Source organism: Lactuca virosa, chromosome 6 (genome assembly GCF_052849685.1).
Source record: "Lactuca virosa cultivar CGN04683 chromosome 6, Lactuca_virosa_CGN04683_v6, whole genome shotgun sequence".
Classification (NCBI taxonomy): domain Eukaryota; kingdom Viridiplantae; phylum Streptophyta; class Magnoliopsida; order Asterales; family Asteraceae; genus Lactuca; species Lactuca virosa.
The window spans coordinates 272,130,580-272,146,846 of NC_136431.1; the positions used below are offsets into that span (position 1 = coordinate 272,130,580).

Sequence of the window (16,267 nt, forward strand, 5' to 3'; positions counted from 1 at the left end):
GTCTCGAAGTTCATGGTAGGACTCGTACCTGGTCCATCCATCATTAACTTGCGCATATAGGTCATATGTACTTAAGGTTGGCAAGACAGTTGGATGGGTGACTCTGCCCCAAGTCCACAACCAGACAAGGAATAGGAAATAGGGCGGAAGCACACATCCAATGTCTGTAGAATCTCAATTATACATTATCCTCGCGTATACACGTAGTAGTGGTAGACTAACTGTATTCGTCCCAAGCTTCTGTGCTTGAACCTTATTTGTTGCATGCGTGACATTCCCAAAGGGTTTTCTGGAAATACTTGTGGTAAGGTTTCGGAAGGTATAATACTCCTCTGGTAAGTGTGTTGGGGTTTCACAGCGAGAGTTGACCCGGGGGTCCGTGCTGGATGTGTTTATGGGAGACAAAGGTTTCGATATTCGGTGGGTTAGGTGAAGGGTCCTTTCATAGCCGTTAAATCGGGAAGGTGAGGACTAAACCAATCGAAATTGAATGATGACAACAGTATCTTTTAACTACGAGGCTTAAAAAAATGGGATGATAGTGAGTCTTGAATAAGGGTTTATACATCGGGAGTTATTTATCTTAGTTCTGAGTGTATCGTGTTCCGGTTGTTTATGATGTTCTGAAAACGGTTCATAACGAGAGTCTACATATGATAAACTTATGAATTTTAGTAGTATTGCTCCCAAAGAAATAATACGCATGTCCCTTTTATTTGTATGATTTTAGCATATTTAGCTTTTAGGGGAAGGTTTTAAGCCTGATGCAGGTCCACACCACATCATTGCGAGGAAAGTTTGGACCGCAAATAAATCCCTCGACTAGTGTAATCACTAACTTGCGGGGTCAACACTACACATGGAGGCGAGCAACACCGACGCGTACTCATAGACCTAATCTACAAGGTCTTGTGAGTAAAATGAACTCTGGTTATGATAATACGTCCCCAAATGGCGAGTTGCTGTAGCTGATGGCGACTCCATCCCTCGATCAATGCTGTCCAACGGGGCACAGGTTTGATGGAGTCGAGACGGTTCACGAGAGCCCAGGCTATGTGAGGGGAGTTGTCAACCTCTGGCTCCACCTCCGACTCTTTTCCTCATCACTCACTAACTCTCCGGGTTCGGAAAGTAGGGGTCTCCCGGTATGTAAGATCTTGTCGTGATGTCCGTGCGAGAATAGGGGTGGAAGAGATAATTAATAGACGTCTAATCCTATAATTACTTATAGGGGGCGATCCTTATCAGTCACGTCTATAATCACGTAGTGCATACCAGTTGTACATAATCTGAGATAGAATAGACATTCGAATAAATGACTCTACTCTAAGTCCACAACCAAACAAGGAACAGGAAGTAGAGCAATAGTCATAGATTCTAAGTCTATAATATCTTTAATTATGTATAACTTTAGCGTATGCACTCAGTCATTATAGACCTACAAATAGGGGTCTTTAGTTTTCACATAAGTTGGTTATAGTATCACCAAATACTCCTATAGTATTTTAATGTTTGACTTATGTTTTTCAATGTTTGTTTGTAGATAGATTTGGTAAGTTCTTAGACTTGTTGCAACAACACAACCATTCCCGGGCATATGCTAATCACTTCTGGGTTAGACATAGTTGATCAGGCTATGTCATTCCCAGACCTGACCATACATCCCCAAGCCTACTTGTGCCATTCAACAATCACAACTTTTGCTTTGTCCTAGTATGATGCTGGCCTTAATATGTATGCATGCATGTATACTTTTAACAAGAAACTATTTATTTCTAAAAGTATAGTTATTTGAAAATGTTAAATCAGAGACCTTAGTCCCAATGCATTTATAGTTTGTATATCTTATGTGGTTCGATATACTTAGTTCACTATAAACAGTGCTCTGATACCAAGCTGTCACACCCCCAAACCAAGGATGGCGGAAACGTCCGGGGGTGGAGGACTTCATGTAAAGTATCACAACAACGAGTATAATAGTGCTCAAAGTAAATACAACCATCATAAATATAATTGAAAAGGTTACACCATAGTGTATGTGTGACAACCCAAAATTTCTATTCTATACAACATGTCAATTCAATAGAAGTCAAATCAGTTACAGTTAAATTTTCAGACTTTTGGATTAAGGTTGATTATTTTAGGATTTACACTTTAGGAGATACCAGGAGAGAGGATGCCCTAGGGTTATAGTGCAACACTGTTATTCCTAAACTTCAAGAAATTGGAGTTTACTGCCGGAATAAAATAGTTTCAGCCAAAAACCCAGAAATTTGGAGTATATATATGACACTTGTCATTTTATGTCATTTTTCCAAATTTCTCAAGAACAAAAGCAAATCCTCTCAAGTATCATCCCGGGATTTATTCCAGATCTCGATCTAGTAAGTGTTTTCAACCATTTCAAGTTAGTAGATCACTTAATCTAGTGTTTTAACACCCTTCTAACCGAGAAATCATTCCAAAAGGTTGATTCTTCCATTTTCACCAAGAACACCAAGAACACACACTAGTGTTCTTGGCATTTTGGCTCATTTCAAGCTTCCATATAGTAAGTACTTCTATCCTAGAGTGTGTTTAAGCTTGCTATACTTCATTATAACATGAAATCATCCAAGAAACACCAAGAAAATGGTGTTTACGGTCCAAGAACATTCTTGAACTGTAAACCCATTTTAAGGGACCAAAATGTCCCTAGTCCCTTCCTAAAGCCTAGGTAACTAACTTGGATCCTTACCTTGATGTGTTAAGGACTTGAAATCATCAAAATACCAACATCCATAAGGGTTTACGACCGTAAACCCAAAGGGATGTGGTCTTTGGGCCGTAAACTCCAAATAGGAGTGAAATGGTGCCCTAGCTTCTTCCTTAGGCTTATACTTCAAGAGGAAACACTTCAATAGACTTAGAAACCTTCAAATCAACAAATGGTTAAAAGAGGGGGAGTTTACAGCCGTAAACTCTAGGGTTTACGACCGTAAACCCATTGGGTTGAGGTCACAAAACCGTAAACTCAAGTTAGGGTTTCTTTTGAACCCTAAACCCTATAGCATTGTTCTACAACACTTAGATGCATTCCTTGAGACTTATAACACTTATATAAGGTGTTTAACTTGTCTTAGGATGTCTTAACTTTACTAATTGATTGTTTAAAGGCTAATTAGATACACATATGTTGTATTTATATGTTAAATAGGATCATTGTGTGTGTACAAGTCTTCACTTGACACCTAGCAATCCTATTTCTTCAGTTCATCCAAACCACCAACTACAGGTGAGTTCATACCCCTTAATTAACCTTTTAAATGTTTTTAAATGCTTTTATGGGGGGGATACAAGTTGAACAATTGTAGTTATTATATCAATCACATGTGATTAATAACTACCAAGCAAATGGTTTTCTTACTTTTCAAACTGTTTATCAAACTGTTTTACCTCAAACTGTTTTACAAACTCTTTTATTGTCAAATACATTTATCAAACTCTTTTAACTTATATTATGTATATCTATATAAATATAGTTATATAAGTAGGATTGGAAGGACTTAGGACTGCTAGTCTACCCTACTTCCTGTTCTTGTTTGATTGTGGTCTTAGGGTATCAAGGTTAGTTGTTCGAGGGTCGTTTGAATCCTAGTTATATATTATGTATATGTATATAGATATAAAAGGTTTTCCTTCATTCAAGTCCATACCCTTGGGTAGCAAGGGTATACAAACATGTTCATACATTGCTAGTAAGCTACCATAGGGGTAGTTTAGGAAGATACTATTACTAGAACGATGAAACATACAATGAGTCAGTTCATACATGAGTCAATACATACTATAATGAGAAACAAACATGAAACAGAGTGATGAGAAACAAACATACAGGCTAGACAGAGAAAGAACACACAATACAGCTAGCACACAATTCACATAACATTTACATTAATACATTTATGTGAGCCATTAAACAGGGCATGACACTACCTGCCATGACTGTTTTTGTATCAGAATCTCCTTAATTGGGGAGCGTATGAGTTTGTGTATAGATCTATACTGGATTGACTATCCTACACCTTGCTGCTCGCTACAGTGGGACTTGCAAGTCTACGGGTGCCAAACGTCATTTTTGTGGCATCTTACATTGTCACTTTACTATTGAGTCGGTAGCAAGATACAGGCCGATCACATGTTACCTTAAAATATACAACTGGCTTAAGGTAGTTAGTACAACAGTAGTTTCATAATGCTACATTAAAGTACTATAACATTTTCCCTTTACATTTTACTTTGTGATTTCACACAATAAACAATAATGTAAAAACTATATTTTTGGTTAATGATAGTCGGATTTGGGAAAATACTCACTTTTACAAAAGATACACGCACAGACACTAGATGCCTTGGTAGAAGGCTACTTTTAGTAGGAAACATAGGGTTTTCTAGGATAGTTCAAACAAATACAAAACTTTTACAAACACACAGTACATCTTACAAAACATCTTACAAATGCTTTCATACAAACACAGACACTAATATACTTATGAACTCACCAGCTCTAAAGCTGATAAACTCTTTCAAAATATCTTGTATTCTCAGGTCACCAGTAGACAGGTACCGGAGCCAGGTTTTGAGAAGATGGAGCTCGTTCAAGACTCATCTTATATTTTTTTGATGTATATTGTTTTGGGTGTCTTTAAAACTTAACGGAACACACTTGTATGAAAATATATTATTAATGCAATGGATGATGTTGTTGCTTGTTTACTACTTGCATTGTTGTGATACTGTACATGACGTCCTCCACCCCAGAACGTTTCCGCCGTTCATTTGGTTTTGAGGGTGTGACAGTATGTTTACATGTTTCAAAATCAATTACATTATGATGACAAAATAAACTGTTTGACGATTTAACGTCCCATCCTCAAAGTGCTGATGTTTTCCTGTTTCACTGATTTCCTGAGAATACAAGTAGTTTTGAAAAGTATCAACAATTAAGTTGGTGAGTTCATAAGAGTTTTGTTTGAGAAAGAAACCGTTTTCCTTGAAAAAGCGATAGAGTATGTTTCCAGAAAATCCAATATTTTCTTAATTAAGTGTGAAATGAAAGCTCCTATGTTATGCGATAATGAACCCTAGAAAGACCTGTAGGTTCCTTCTATAATTACCCAGTGTATATAAGTTATATAAATTTAAGTTAAATAAACCGTTGAATATAATAGGTCTGCCCTAGGTCCACAACCAAACAAGGAACAGGAGGTAAGGCGGGCCCACCAATTCTAAGTCGATTGTGACTGGATTCTTATATAACTCTAGCATATACACTTCGCAATTATAGTTGAAGCCTAACAATTCTAGATGTAATGTAGTTTTAATAGGAATATGTTTCCAAAGAAAATTCGATATTTTCCTTAAAGAGTGAATCGTAAGTTTCTATATTAATAAATAGTGCATCCTAGAATTTCCTATAGTTTCCTTCTATAATCTCTAAGTGTATATAAGTTATATAAAATTTAAGTTAAATAGACCGTCGAATGTAATGGGTCTGCCCTAGGCCCACAACCAAACAAGGAACAGGAAATAAAGCGGACCCACCAATTCTAAGTCGATCACGACTAAATTCTATATAACTCTAGCATATACACTTAGTAATTATGGCTGAAAACTAACAATTTTAGATAGAATGCAGTCTTAAAAACCAAAGACCGAGACTATGCTTATCATAATTCATCAAGTAGTGGTAGTGGACATAAACTATACATATCATAATTCACCAAATAGTGGTAGTGATAGTGAACATGAATTATGCATATTATAGTTTATCAAATAGTGGTAGTGGTAGTGAACATAAACTATACATATCATAATTCACCAAATAGTGGTAGTGATAGTGAACATGAATTATGCATATTATAGTTTATCAAATAGTGGTAGTGGTAGTGAACATAAATTATACATATCATAATTCACCAAATAGTGGTAGTGATAGTGAACATGAATTATGCATATTATAGTTTATCAAATAGTGGTAGTGGTAGTGAACATAAACTATACCTATTATAGTTCTAGCACGTTTGTTTGTGATGTATAAGGACCATTTTCTATGTAAGTCGAATGTATGGCAAAAATATAACTATGTGTTATCATGCCTTATTTTTGTACTAATGGTAATAATGGAGGATTCTTACAATTCAGTGAGTATTTTCTGTTATATAATTATACCACAACAAGAAACACATGTAAAATATGAAATCTTCAAAGACTAACACTTTGCTCAACAAGTTACAAAGTGTGATGAAAGTTATAAGCTGTTATCTAGATTTTTACCTTTCTACACTGTTTTAGAAAAATCATAGAAAAATCATACGAAGTCGAAAACTGAATCCGTAAATTCTGAGAGTTCATAAAATGTGTCTAGTTTATTCATAATTTTTATTATGATTTTTAGAAATCTTTAACTTGTGTTAAAATGTTCATATTCACAGACTGGTCCGAATTCGTTTCTGAAATGATAGGCAGTTTTGTAAAAATCACCATAAATCGTAGAAAAATCGTATGGAGATGTGCAAGTAGTCATTTTAAAGGTATGAACCTGAACTATTTGCACCTAATACAGTTTTGAAAACTAAAATGTTTAAGTTGACCAAAACAGTCCGTGAATGGAGTTGAAATTTTTTGATGAAGGCTGTTAAATGAGTTTAGTTGTGTTCTTGGTGTTTTAACTTGTATTCCCCCCCTTAAAACTTAAGAAAAACATGAAAAGATAGGGGTATGAACTCACCTTGAGTGATTTCAGTAGATGGATGATGAAGAAAAGAAGTGTTCAACTCAAGAACACTGAGATGATGCTTGAAGATTCGAAGATCTAACAACAAATATGACGATATTTGTGTAAGGAACTCATGATTTGAGTGAAGAAGTGTAAGAAAATCAAGTGTGGGAAGAGATTTACTTACCAAGGTAGATGAAGAACTTCAAAATCAGCCTTGAAATCTCGAAATCTAGAGAGAGAAGTGAGAGAGAATGAGTTTTTGCTTCTTAGTGAAGTGTGAGTGAATGGGAGGAGAGATAAGGGTTTTCCTACCCCTGAGTCAAAGTACTTGGCTGGAAAGAGGGGGGAAAAGGACAATGAAATGACCAGGTATGGTGGAAGGACAAGGGCTGGTCATTGAGTGGGCATGGGTGGTTGCTTGTGTCATACATTAAAGCAAAGTCAACACTCCACCCAAAATATCCTACCCACTAATCTTGGATAAGATTTACACTCAAAAACGTGATTAATTATGAATTTAGGGGTCTTATATGTTAAAATATAATTTTGGGTGAAAATCCCGCGTTAAAATTATGTAAAACGGGCCTAAATAGAAGTCGTAGTCGAAAACCGGGAAGGAAAGGGCTATCTGCGAGACCTCTCGGTACTGGGCCGAGGTTCGGTCCTTGTTGCTGCTGGGCCCGAAGGCGAAGGTCAGGAGCGGAAGCGAACTTCGGGTTCGGATCATCAGACTTCGGTTCGGTCCTAATGGTTTCGGTTCGGAAGGTTCGGTCCGAAGGGACCTTCGGGTTCGGTTCGCAGGCAGCTTCGGGTTCGGTCCGACTCAGTTCGGTTCTAAGCACTTTCGGTCCGAGAGGCTTCGGTCCTTAAAGGAGGGTTTCGGTTTGTTCAGGCTATTTTTCAAGAATTCTTCCCGTTTTGCGCCGTTTTTCACCAAGTTAAGTGTCGGGATGCCCGAAATGATTATAAAAAGTTAAAGGAACTTTTTGAGAGAGATTTGGGAGAGATCACACATACTTGGAGAGATTTGAGAGAGATTTCACATTCTTGGAGAGATTTCTCATACAGAGAGAGTTTTGGGAGAGATTTCACATTCTTGGAGAGATTTCTAATACATAGAGAGATTTGGGAGAGATTTCACATTCTTGGAGAGATTTCTCATACAGAGAGAGATTTGGGAGATATTCACATACCTGGAGAGATTTGGGAGAGATTTTGTTTGCGACCTTTTTGAGTGTTTGGCTTCGCAACGCAAGGTTCTTACACTCTGTTAAGCCTTGTTTAAGGATCTTACACACTCCCGATGAGTATGCAATAGTGTTTTATCGCTTTGGTTCATTACTTACTACAATTTTTGGTTAAGGAAATCTAGATATACGAACTTTTCATTTGATGATTTCTCATTAGAATAGCGAGTTACAGTAAGAAACATAATGGAAACCCTAATGTACAAGGGTTAGATGAGTTGACCGGTTTGACTTGTTGACTTTAGTTGACTTTGACTTGGCCAAAAATTGACGGTTGTCACAATAATGGAGTCACTTTCGGGTTTGAGCTTGTCACAAGGACATGGGTTCAGAGCTGGACTCCTCTAGGCCCCTAGAGTCATAAAGCCATCAACTTTATCAAGCTTGGGCCTTTCTCCATGCCCTAAATCCCTTCTTGAGCATAGTTTTGGGTGTTCTAGCCTTATGAGGCCTTGCATGCACGTAAAGTGAGCAACTTTACGTGGTAACTTCATCTAGGAGGTTAGATTTGGAGTTTGGAGCACTAGATCGACTGAAATGAGAAATGGATGATGGACTCGACGAGTTGAGTCGGTTGTACCCATCCTGAGATTCAGAGTGAACTTGACGAGTTGAGGAGACAACTCGACGAGTAGGTGGGGCTTTCTTCGATGTTCTGGACTCTGCATGGACTCGACGAGTTGGTGAGACAACTCGGCGAGTTGACCCGAGATTTCCTTGATTTCTGAGAGTAGAGGGAACTCGACGAGTCGCATAGATGCACTCGACGAGTTGAGTCAACATTGGGCTGTTGACTTGAGTGCTGACTTCCGTTGACTTTTAGGGTTTGGTCAACTGTGGACCTTGAAGACCATGGAAGGGTAAAATGGTCTTTTCACCCTTTCTGAGATTTAGTAAGAGAGTTAGCTTAACATTTATATAATTGTTAAGTAGAGATAATTGTGATACGTGTAGGCGGAGTCTAGACAAGGAGCTCGAGTCTGGGTTACACTTCTTTATTCTGCGAGGTGAGTCTTCTCACTATACTTACTGAGTGACCGGAGGGTCTTATTTGAGTTGTCGACCGGAGGGTCCTATGTGCTTATATTGAGTTATGTGTTACTATGCATCTTGTCTTTGTGATATATGCTATATTATTTTGTGCCTTACTGAGTTAGGACCGGAGGGTCCAAACCGAGTTGTGAGACTGGAGGGTCTTCACTGAGATACAGGACTGGAGGGTCCGACCCGAGCTGTGAGACCGGAGGGTCTTCACTGAGACACATGACCGGAGGGTCTATAGCCATGAGAGGCTAATGAGATGTGTGTAGGTATATTGCGGAACTCACTAAGCTTCGTGCTTACCGTGTTATGTGATATGTGTTTCAGGTACTTCTCAAGATTACGGGAAGGCGCCGGCTTGATTGTACACACAAGACGGAGTTATGTTTTTGAGGATCCTGGAATTTTTTTCAAACAATTATGGATTGTGTTTTGATAATTTGACACTTTGAAGTTTCGTGAAATGTGTTAATGAGAATTATGTGATTTTAAATGAAAATTTTGTTTGAAAATTTACGGTGTAACAATCGCTGACAACATTATCTCTACTTCCTATTTCACGTGTAAGCATAAAAGTAATCTTGGTTGTGGATCATGGAAGACCAGTGCATTTCACCATTTTCTCATCTTTCTTTGTAACTTTGTTCCTTTGTTATATTTCTATTGTTTTCTCTTATTGTAATGGTACTTTCCCTGGTGTTAGTTTCTTATTTGCGAGTGCCTTTTATAACATTATTTTCCGTTTCAAAAAAATAAAAATTAAAAATGATTAGATTTCTTAATTTTCCTATATTAAACTTATAAATGATTTTTTTAATAAAAAGAATAAATAAATAAGTAAGATAACATAATAAATAAAGGATCTCCTCGTATATTGATACTAGTTAACAACGTTATTAATTTAGCGTGGCGAAGTAAATTGTTGAAACTTGAAAGGTATTTGGACCTAAATATCTACACCGGTCAATTTGGAACGTCTACAACCCACCAAACCAACAACCAGCCACCCCCCTCTCTCTCTCTCTCTCTGGTTAGTATACCTATACATACAAAACATGAATCTATATACAATTAAATATTTATGTCGAATCACTGAATCCATGACCCCATATCTCCAAATCCTCTTATATATAGCACACCCATTTGTATTCTTCACACTTCATTGCTCGTCTCGATAAACCCACTCACGCATTTGACGTGTTTCAACAAATTCTTACATACCAAGGTAAACCCACACTCCAATTCCCTCTCTTTCTTTCTCTCTCTGTGTTCTATGATTCCGATTCTTCTCTAATTTCTTGAAACTTGATAAAAGATCCGGCATTTGTTGTGTTTTGCAAATCAATTCGGTTCAACTCATCTATGTTTTTACTAGATTCAGTCCATTGTGTGATTTGATTTGTTGGTTTTGCGGAGAAATTAGAGGTTTTAGAAAACTTCACTTAAGTTTGATCTGTAGATCTGGTTTTTACTGTTGAATTAGGTAGGGTTTTATGTTGAAGTATTGAAATCGGATGTTCTCAGACCTGTAGATCAGGATCAGTTCTTTAATCACTGGATACTGAATCAAACTTGTCGTTTTATCATATGATCTGATTTGGTGATCGATCCACTTGAAGCTCAGCTAATTGGGTTAGATTCAGAAAAAAATGTTAATTCTGATTTCGAAACCTAGTGGGACCCACATGGAATGTACCATCTGCCTTACTGCTTGTACATTTAATGCTCTTTAAATTTGCTGTATTAAGTTCATTTTTCACAACTTCTCACTCTCACAAGATAGATTTTTTTAATGGTATACAACAATTCATTGCATCTGTAGTTGTGTCACAAGCATTTATATCATAAAGACCCAAAAATGGGTTAATTAGTTATCTGTCATTTTATGAACATTGAAGAAAAGGGCACACAGTACCCCACAATAGAGCAGGAATTTGGGGGTATCTGTATCGGCGATTCTGGATTTTTCTACCAGACTATGCACAACATGAACATGTTTTTATTTGCTTTCTTTTAATTTTCAAAAAGACTTCTCTTTTATGTCAAATTGATAACTTTTCTGCTTATTTTGTATTTTACAGGTGTTTTTGAACAAGCACCATGGCGACAGGGCAACTTTTCTCCCGTACAACACAAGCGTTGTTCTATAATTACAAGCAGTTGCCAATTCAGCGCATGCTTGATTTCGACTTCCTTTGTGGTATGTGAAATTACCTTTATACCCTCATACCCAATTCAGTAGAGAAATTATTGTTGCTTTTTATGTTAGTAAGGTTTCAACTTTTAACTAACCTTTAAGAAACTTTTAAATCAAATAGGGAGGGAAACGCCTTCAGTTGCTGGAATCATTAACCCTGGTGCTGAGGGATTTCAGAAACTATTTTTTGGCCAAGAAGAGATTGCAATTCCAGTTCATTCCACGTATGTCATCTTTGTCAATATGAATATCAAATTTGAATATGATTCAATTTTGTACAGTTGAAATATGATGCTAAAGAAGTATTTGAGAAATGGAATAGATAATAAATGAGGGTAAATTTGTAAAAAAAGGTTAGGATCTAACCCTCACTTTCTCTATTAAATGGTTCTATGCTTTTGCAGTGTTGAAGCTGCTTGTGCTGCACATCCTACTGCAGATGTATTTATAAATTTCGCATCCTACAGAAGGTCAGTTTTAATTTTTTAGTTTTTTTTATATCATTCTTAAACCTCACTGCCAATTTGACTTAAAAATTGCAAATTTTATATTTATTAAAAGTTTTCAAGTTACAAGAAGTAATGATATTGATTATTCCCCCACAAACGTTTTTTTCAAGAACTTGGTTACAAACATTTATAAAAAATTCTGAAAAGGGACCAAAGTGTTACACAAATGACACACTTCAAATAAGGACCAAAATTGCAAGAAAAACTTAGTGGGACCAAGTTTGCAAAAATTCCCTATACTTAGGGACCATTTTTGTAATTTACTCCTACTGTTTCAAAATTGGAACAAAACAGAAACGTGGTTACTATATGATAAAAATTGTTTCAATAAACATAAACCCATTAAATCATACTACAACACATCAAGTCATCAACACCACATCATGTCAATTAAAAATACAGAAATTCACAACAAAACAATTGTTTCATGACATTTGTTCCTTATTTACAACAGTGCTGCTGCTTCATCCAATCTTGCCCTCAAACAGCCCACCATCAGAGTTGTGGCCATTATAGCTGAAGGTGTTCCTGAATCTGACACCAAGGAATTGATTGCATACGCAAGATCAAACAACAAGGTAAATGGAATGGGACCCACATTCTAAATTTTCATTTTCAACATATAAATATTAACAGTAATGATTTTGCAGGTTGTTATTGGGCCAGCAACTGTTGGTGGTATTCAAGCTGGAGCTTTCAAGATTGGTGACACTGCAGGAACAATTGATAACATTATTCAATGCAAACTTTACAGGCCTGGATCTGTTGGATTTGTCTCCAAATCTGTATGTTCTTTCTCATTTGTGTAATTACGTTTTTGTCCTTTCAAAGTGTTCATGGAGAAAAATATGACTATGATTTGTTAAACTTCAGGGAGGCATGTCAAATGAGTTGTACAACACAATTGCCCGTGTCACGGATGGACTTTATGAAGGTAGAAAGATAAACATGAAACCTTTAATTTACATCTGTCACTGTCATTGTCACTGTCAGTCTGTCAGATGCTAAAATAGCGGTTTTGTAGGTATTGCAATTGGAGGAGATGTTTTTCCCGGTTCTACTCTTTCGGATCATGTTTTGCGGTTCAACAATATTCCTCAGGTTCGTTGACATAGTAGTAAATTACCGTTTTACCCTCTTTTGCAATAAGCGTAACTCTTAACGTGTTTATTTGGGAAAATTCAGATCAAAATGATTGTTGTGCTTGGGGAACTTGGTGGGCGAGATGAGTACTCTTTAGTTGAAGCTCTTAAAGCAGGAAAAATCAATAAGCCAGTATGTGCTTGGGTCAGTGGAACTTGTGCCCGCCTTTTCAAGTCTGAAGTCCAATTCGGGCATGCGGTAATCCTCTTACCTTTCTTTGAAGGGTAGAATCGTAATTTCCCTTCGGTTTTTTGAAATGTTTTCTCAATTATATCAGGGGGCTAAAAGTGGAGGTGAAATGGAGTCTGCACAAGCTAAAAACCAAGCACTTATGGATGCCGGTGCCATTGTCCCAACATCATATGAATCATTTGAAGCCTCCATCAAGGAAACATTCGCCAAATTGGTATACATATGTCTTTTAACACTTCTTGGGGATATTTTCGTCAGTTTACATCTTTTCAAGTCATGTCTTGTCTTATGGATTTTATTTTTTTATTTTTCGATTTTTGTTCCATAAATTGACTTTTTTGGGATGTTTTTTTAGGCGGAAGAGGGAAAGATTAGTCCTGTTAAGGAGATCACGCCTCCCCAAATCCCGGAGGATCTTAACTCAGCAATCAAGAGCGGGAAAGTACGAGCACCGACTCATATTATTTCCACCATCTCCGACGACAGAGGTAAAACACCAACCCATGTAAAATGACCATTTTGCCCCCATCACTTCTTTTCCCGCTAGTAATTAAAGATTTTTTTTTTTTCCTGAATTTTTAGGTGAAGAGCCATGCTATGCTGGCGTACCCATGTCTTCCATTATTGAAAAAGGAATGGGGGTCGGTGATGTCATTTCACTTTTATGGTTCAAACGCAGTCTTCCCCGCTACTGCACACAATTCATCGAGGTTTGTTGTTGTTTTTTTTTAAAAAAAAAACTTTTATTTATATTTTATAATTCCATCTCATTTATTGTTATATAATTTATTCACCAGATTTGTATCATGTTATGTGCCGATCATGGGCCGTGTGTCTCCGGTGCTCACAACACCATTGTAACCGCTAGGGCAGGAAAAGATCTCGTATCCAGCCTTGTTTCCGGTACTTCACTTCAAACCAAATTTTTCCAAGTTTTATAAAAAAAAGTAATAGTGATGAGATTGTTATAAAATATTATGTTATTTAATTTCTAATTTGTGAAACAGGTTTGCTGACTATTGGTCCACGTTTCGGTGGTGCTGTTGATGACGCTGCTCGATACTTCAAAGATGCTTACGATAGGGTGAGTTGAATTCAGGGATTTGGATTCCGTACCTAATTATAAGTGTATATTACAAGAATGGTCCTTGGGTTTCACAACATTTTGCAATTTAGGGACCTAAACTTTCAATATGTTTTTAATTTTGGTCCTTATTAGTTATTTCCTTTCAACTTTGGGACCTTTTGGATGAGCGTTAATTTCAAATATTTTGAGAAACTCAAGGACCATTCTCGTAGCTTATTTTAAATATAAAGGAAACACGAAATAAGGACAAAGTGTTCGGGATCTTAATTTTTTTAATTTGTGTTTTCTTTTTCTTAACAGAAACTTTCACCATATGAGTTTGTTGAAAGTATGAAAAAGAAGGGTATTCGAGTGCCTGGAATTGGTCACAGGTACGTTATTTATAGAACAGTTAAATAACAGGTTGTACTGAATTTGACATGCACTAGAATGAGACAAAAGTTGCAATTTTTTGTCCCACCTAAAATGATGGGACTTGATCTCTTGTCTTTGAAAAGACGTAAATGCCCTAGAAAGCTTGTTTATACTTGTTTACTATGATTCCCTATTTTTTAATAATGTGTGTTTGGTGGTTGTAAAAAAAGGATCAAGAGAGGGGATAACAGAGATAAAAGAGTGGAGCTACTACAACTATTTGCACGAACAAATTTCCCATCAACAAAGTACATGGAATATGCGGTTGAAGTAGAAACTTACACTCTCTCAAAAGCAAACAACTTAGTGATGAATGTTGATGGTGCCATTGGTACCCTTTTCTTGGATCTTCTTGCGGGTAGCGGACTCTTCACCAAACAAGAAATTGATGAGATTGTCAACATCGGTTACCTCAACGGTCTCTTTGTCTTGGCACGTTCCATTGGTCTCATCGGGTAAGTCAACTTCCACTTCAATTACAAGAAATAGCAACATACTTTCATTTGTCTTAATTCAACTACAAAGGTTGTACCTTGTGCATTATTGTTTGTACTTTGTCTATGGTGAATGAATGCTGATGGTTTGAAAATTTGTAGGCATACGTTTGACCAGAAGAGGTTGAAGCAACCACTATACCGTCACCCATGGGAAGATGTTCTTTACACCAAGTGATTCTTCTGTGTTGTATTGTAATAGTAATACTAATGCATCATTGTTGGATGTATTTCCTTTTGTTTGTTTGTATCATTTAGCTTATGGCTTTATATTTCGATTGTTATGTGGAGGGAGTCTTGAGTCTTGAGTCTTGTTTCGGAACTTCACAAAAAATAACACAATCATATGGAGCATTTTTCGTTCTCTTGTAATAGTTTCCTTGTAATTGTTAATGATATCTTTGTTTCTGTTGAATGAAGATCTATAAAAGCATAAATCTTTCAAAATCACAATTCTCAGAATTAAATATTCACTTTGATTTTGTTTTATCAAAGTAAAATATTAATGATGTTAAGTGCTGGTCTTTGGAGGCCGAGTCATTTCCTCGAGTCATCTTTTGAATTTCCTGATACATGTCGACATGTAATTTCTTCACTACTTTGTTCCTTTCACTTTTTCAGGAACACACTAAATAATCACCTACAAATAAGGAAACCAAGCTAAAAGCAAATAAATGGAGATACAATGCTATAATATGGTAGATTTATGAAGTACAATGCCCCAATGGTTAAAAGTGATTAAAAAAATAATGATGTGATAGTAAGAAATGGAAGTGTGATGCTATAGTAAAGAAATAGTTGGAAGTATATTAATCACCTATAAATATGAAAATTAAGCAACAGCAAACAAGTAGAACTATGCTATAATAGCTCAAGTTTTTACAATACAATGCCTTAATAGGAAAAAGCTGAAGGTCCAATGTTGTAAGAAAAAAATGAAAGTGGTATGTTATAATAGAAAAATAAATGAAAATACATAGCTACTAAGGCATTATACTTCTTTAATTACCTACAAATATGAAAACAAATCTGTAGAAAATAAATAGAAGTACAATGCTATAATATTGTAGATATTTCAAGTACAATGCCTTAATAGGAAACGGCTGAAAGTGTAATGTTGTAATAAAAAAATCAAAGTACGATGATATAATAAAAAAATAAATGAATGTACATTGTACCTTAA

General features: G+C 36.4%; 1 protein-coding gene across 1 annotated transcript; it reads left to right on the forward strand.

Annotated features, from left to right (window-relative positions):
• Positions 1-10,116: 10,116 nt before the first annotated feature.
• On the forward strand, positions 10,117-15,531 carry LOC145118819 (ATP-citrate synthase beta chain protein 2). Its single transcript, XM_079054483.1, has 17 exons — positions 10,117-10,273; positions 11,130-11,248; positions 11,367-11,469; positions 11,650-11,715; positions 12,209-12,332; positions 12,405-12,539; positions 12,628-12,688; positions 12,779-12,855; positions 12,940-13,095; positions 13,175-13,303; positions 13,445-13,577; positions 13,672-13,799; positions 13,887-13,992; positions 14,097-14,173; positions 14,477-14,547; positions 14,761-15,045; positions 15,187-15,531. The coding sequence occupies exons 2-17, from the start codon at positions 11,149-11,151 to the stop codon at positions 15,260-15,262; spliced, it is 1,827 nt and encodes a 608-aa protein (XP_078910609.1). The 5' UTR covers positions 10,117-10,273; positions 11,130-11,148; the 3' UTR covers positions 15,263-15,531.
• The last annotated feature ends 736 nt before the right edge of the window (positions 15,532-16,267 follow it).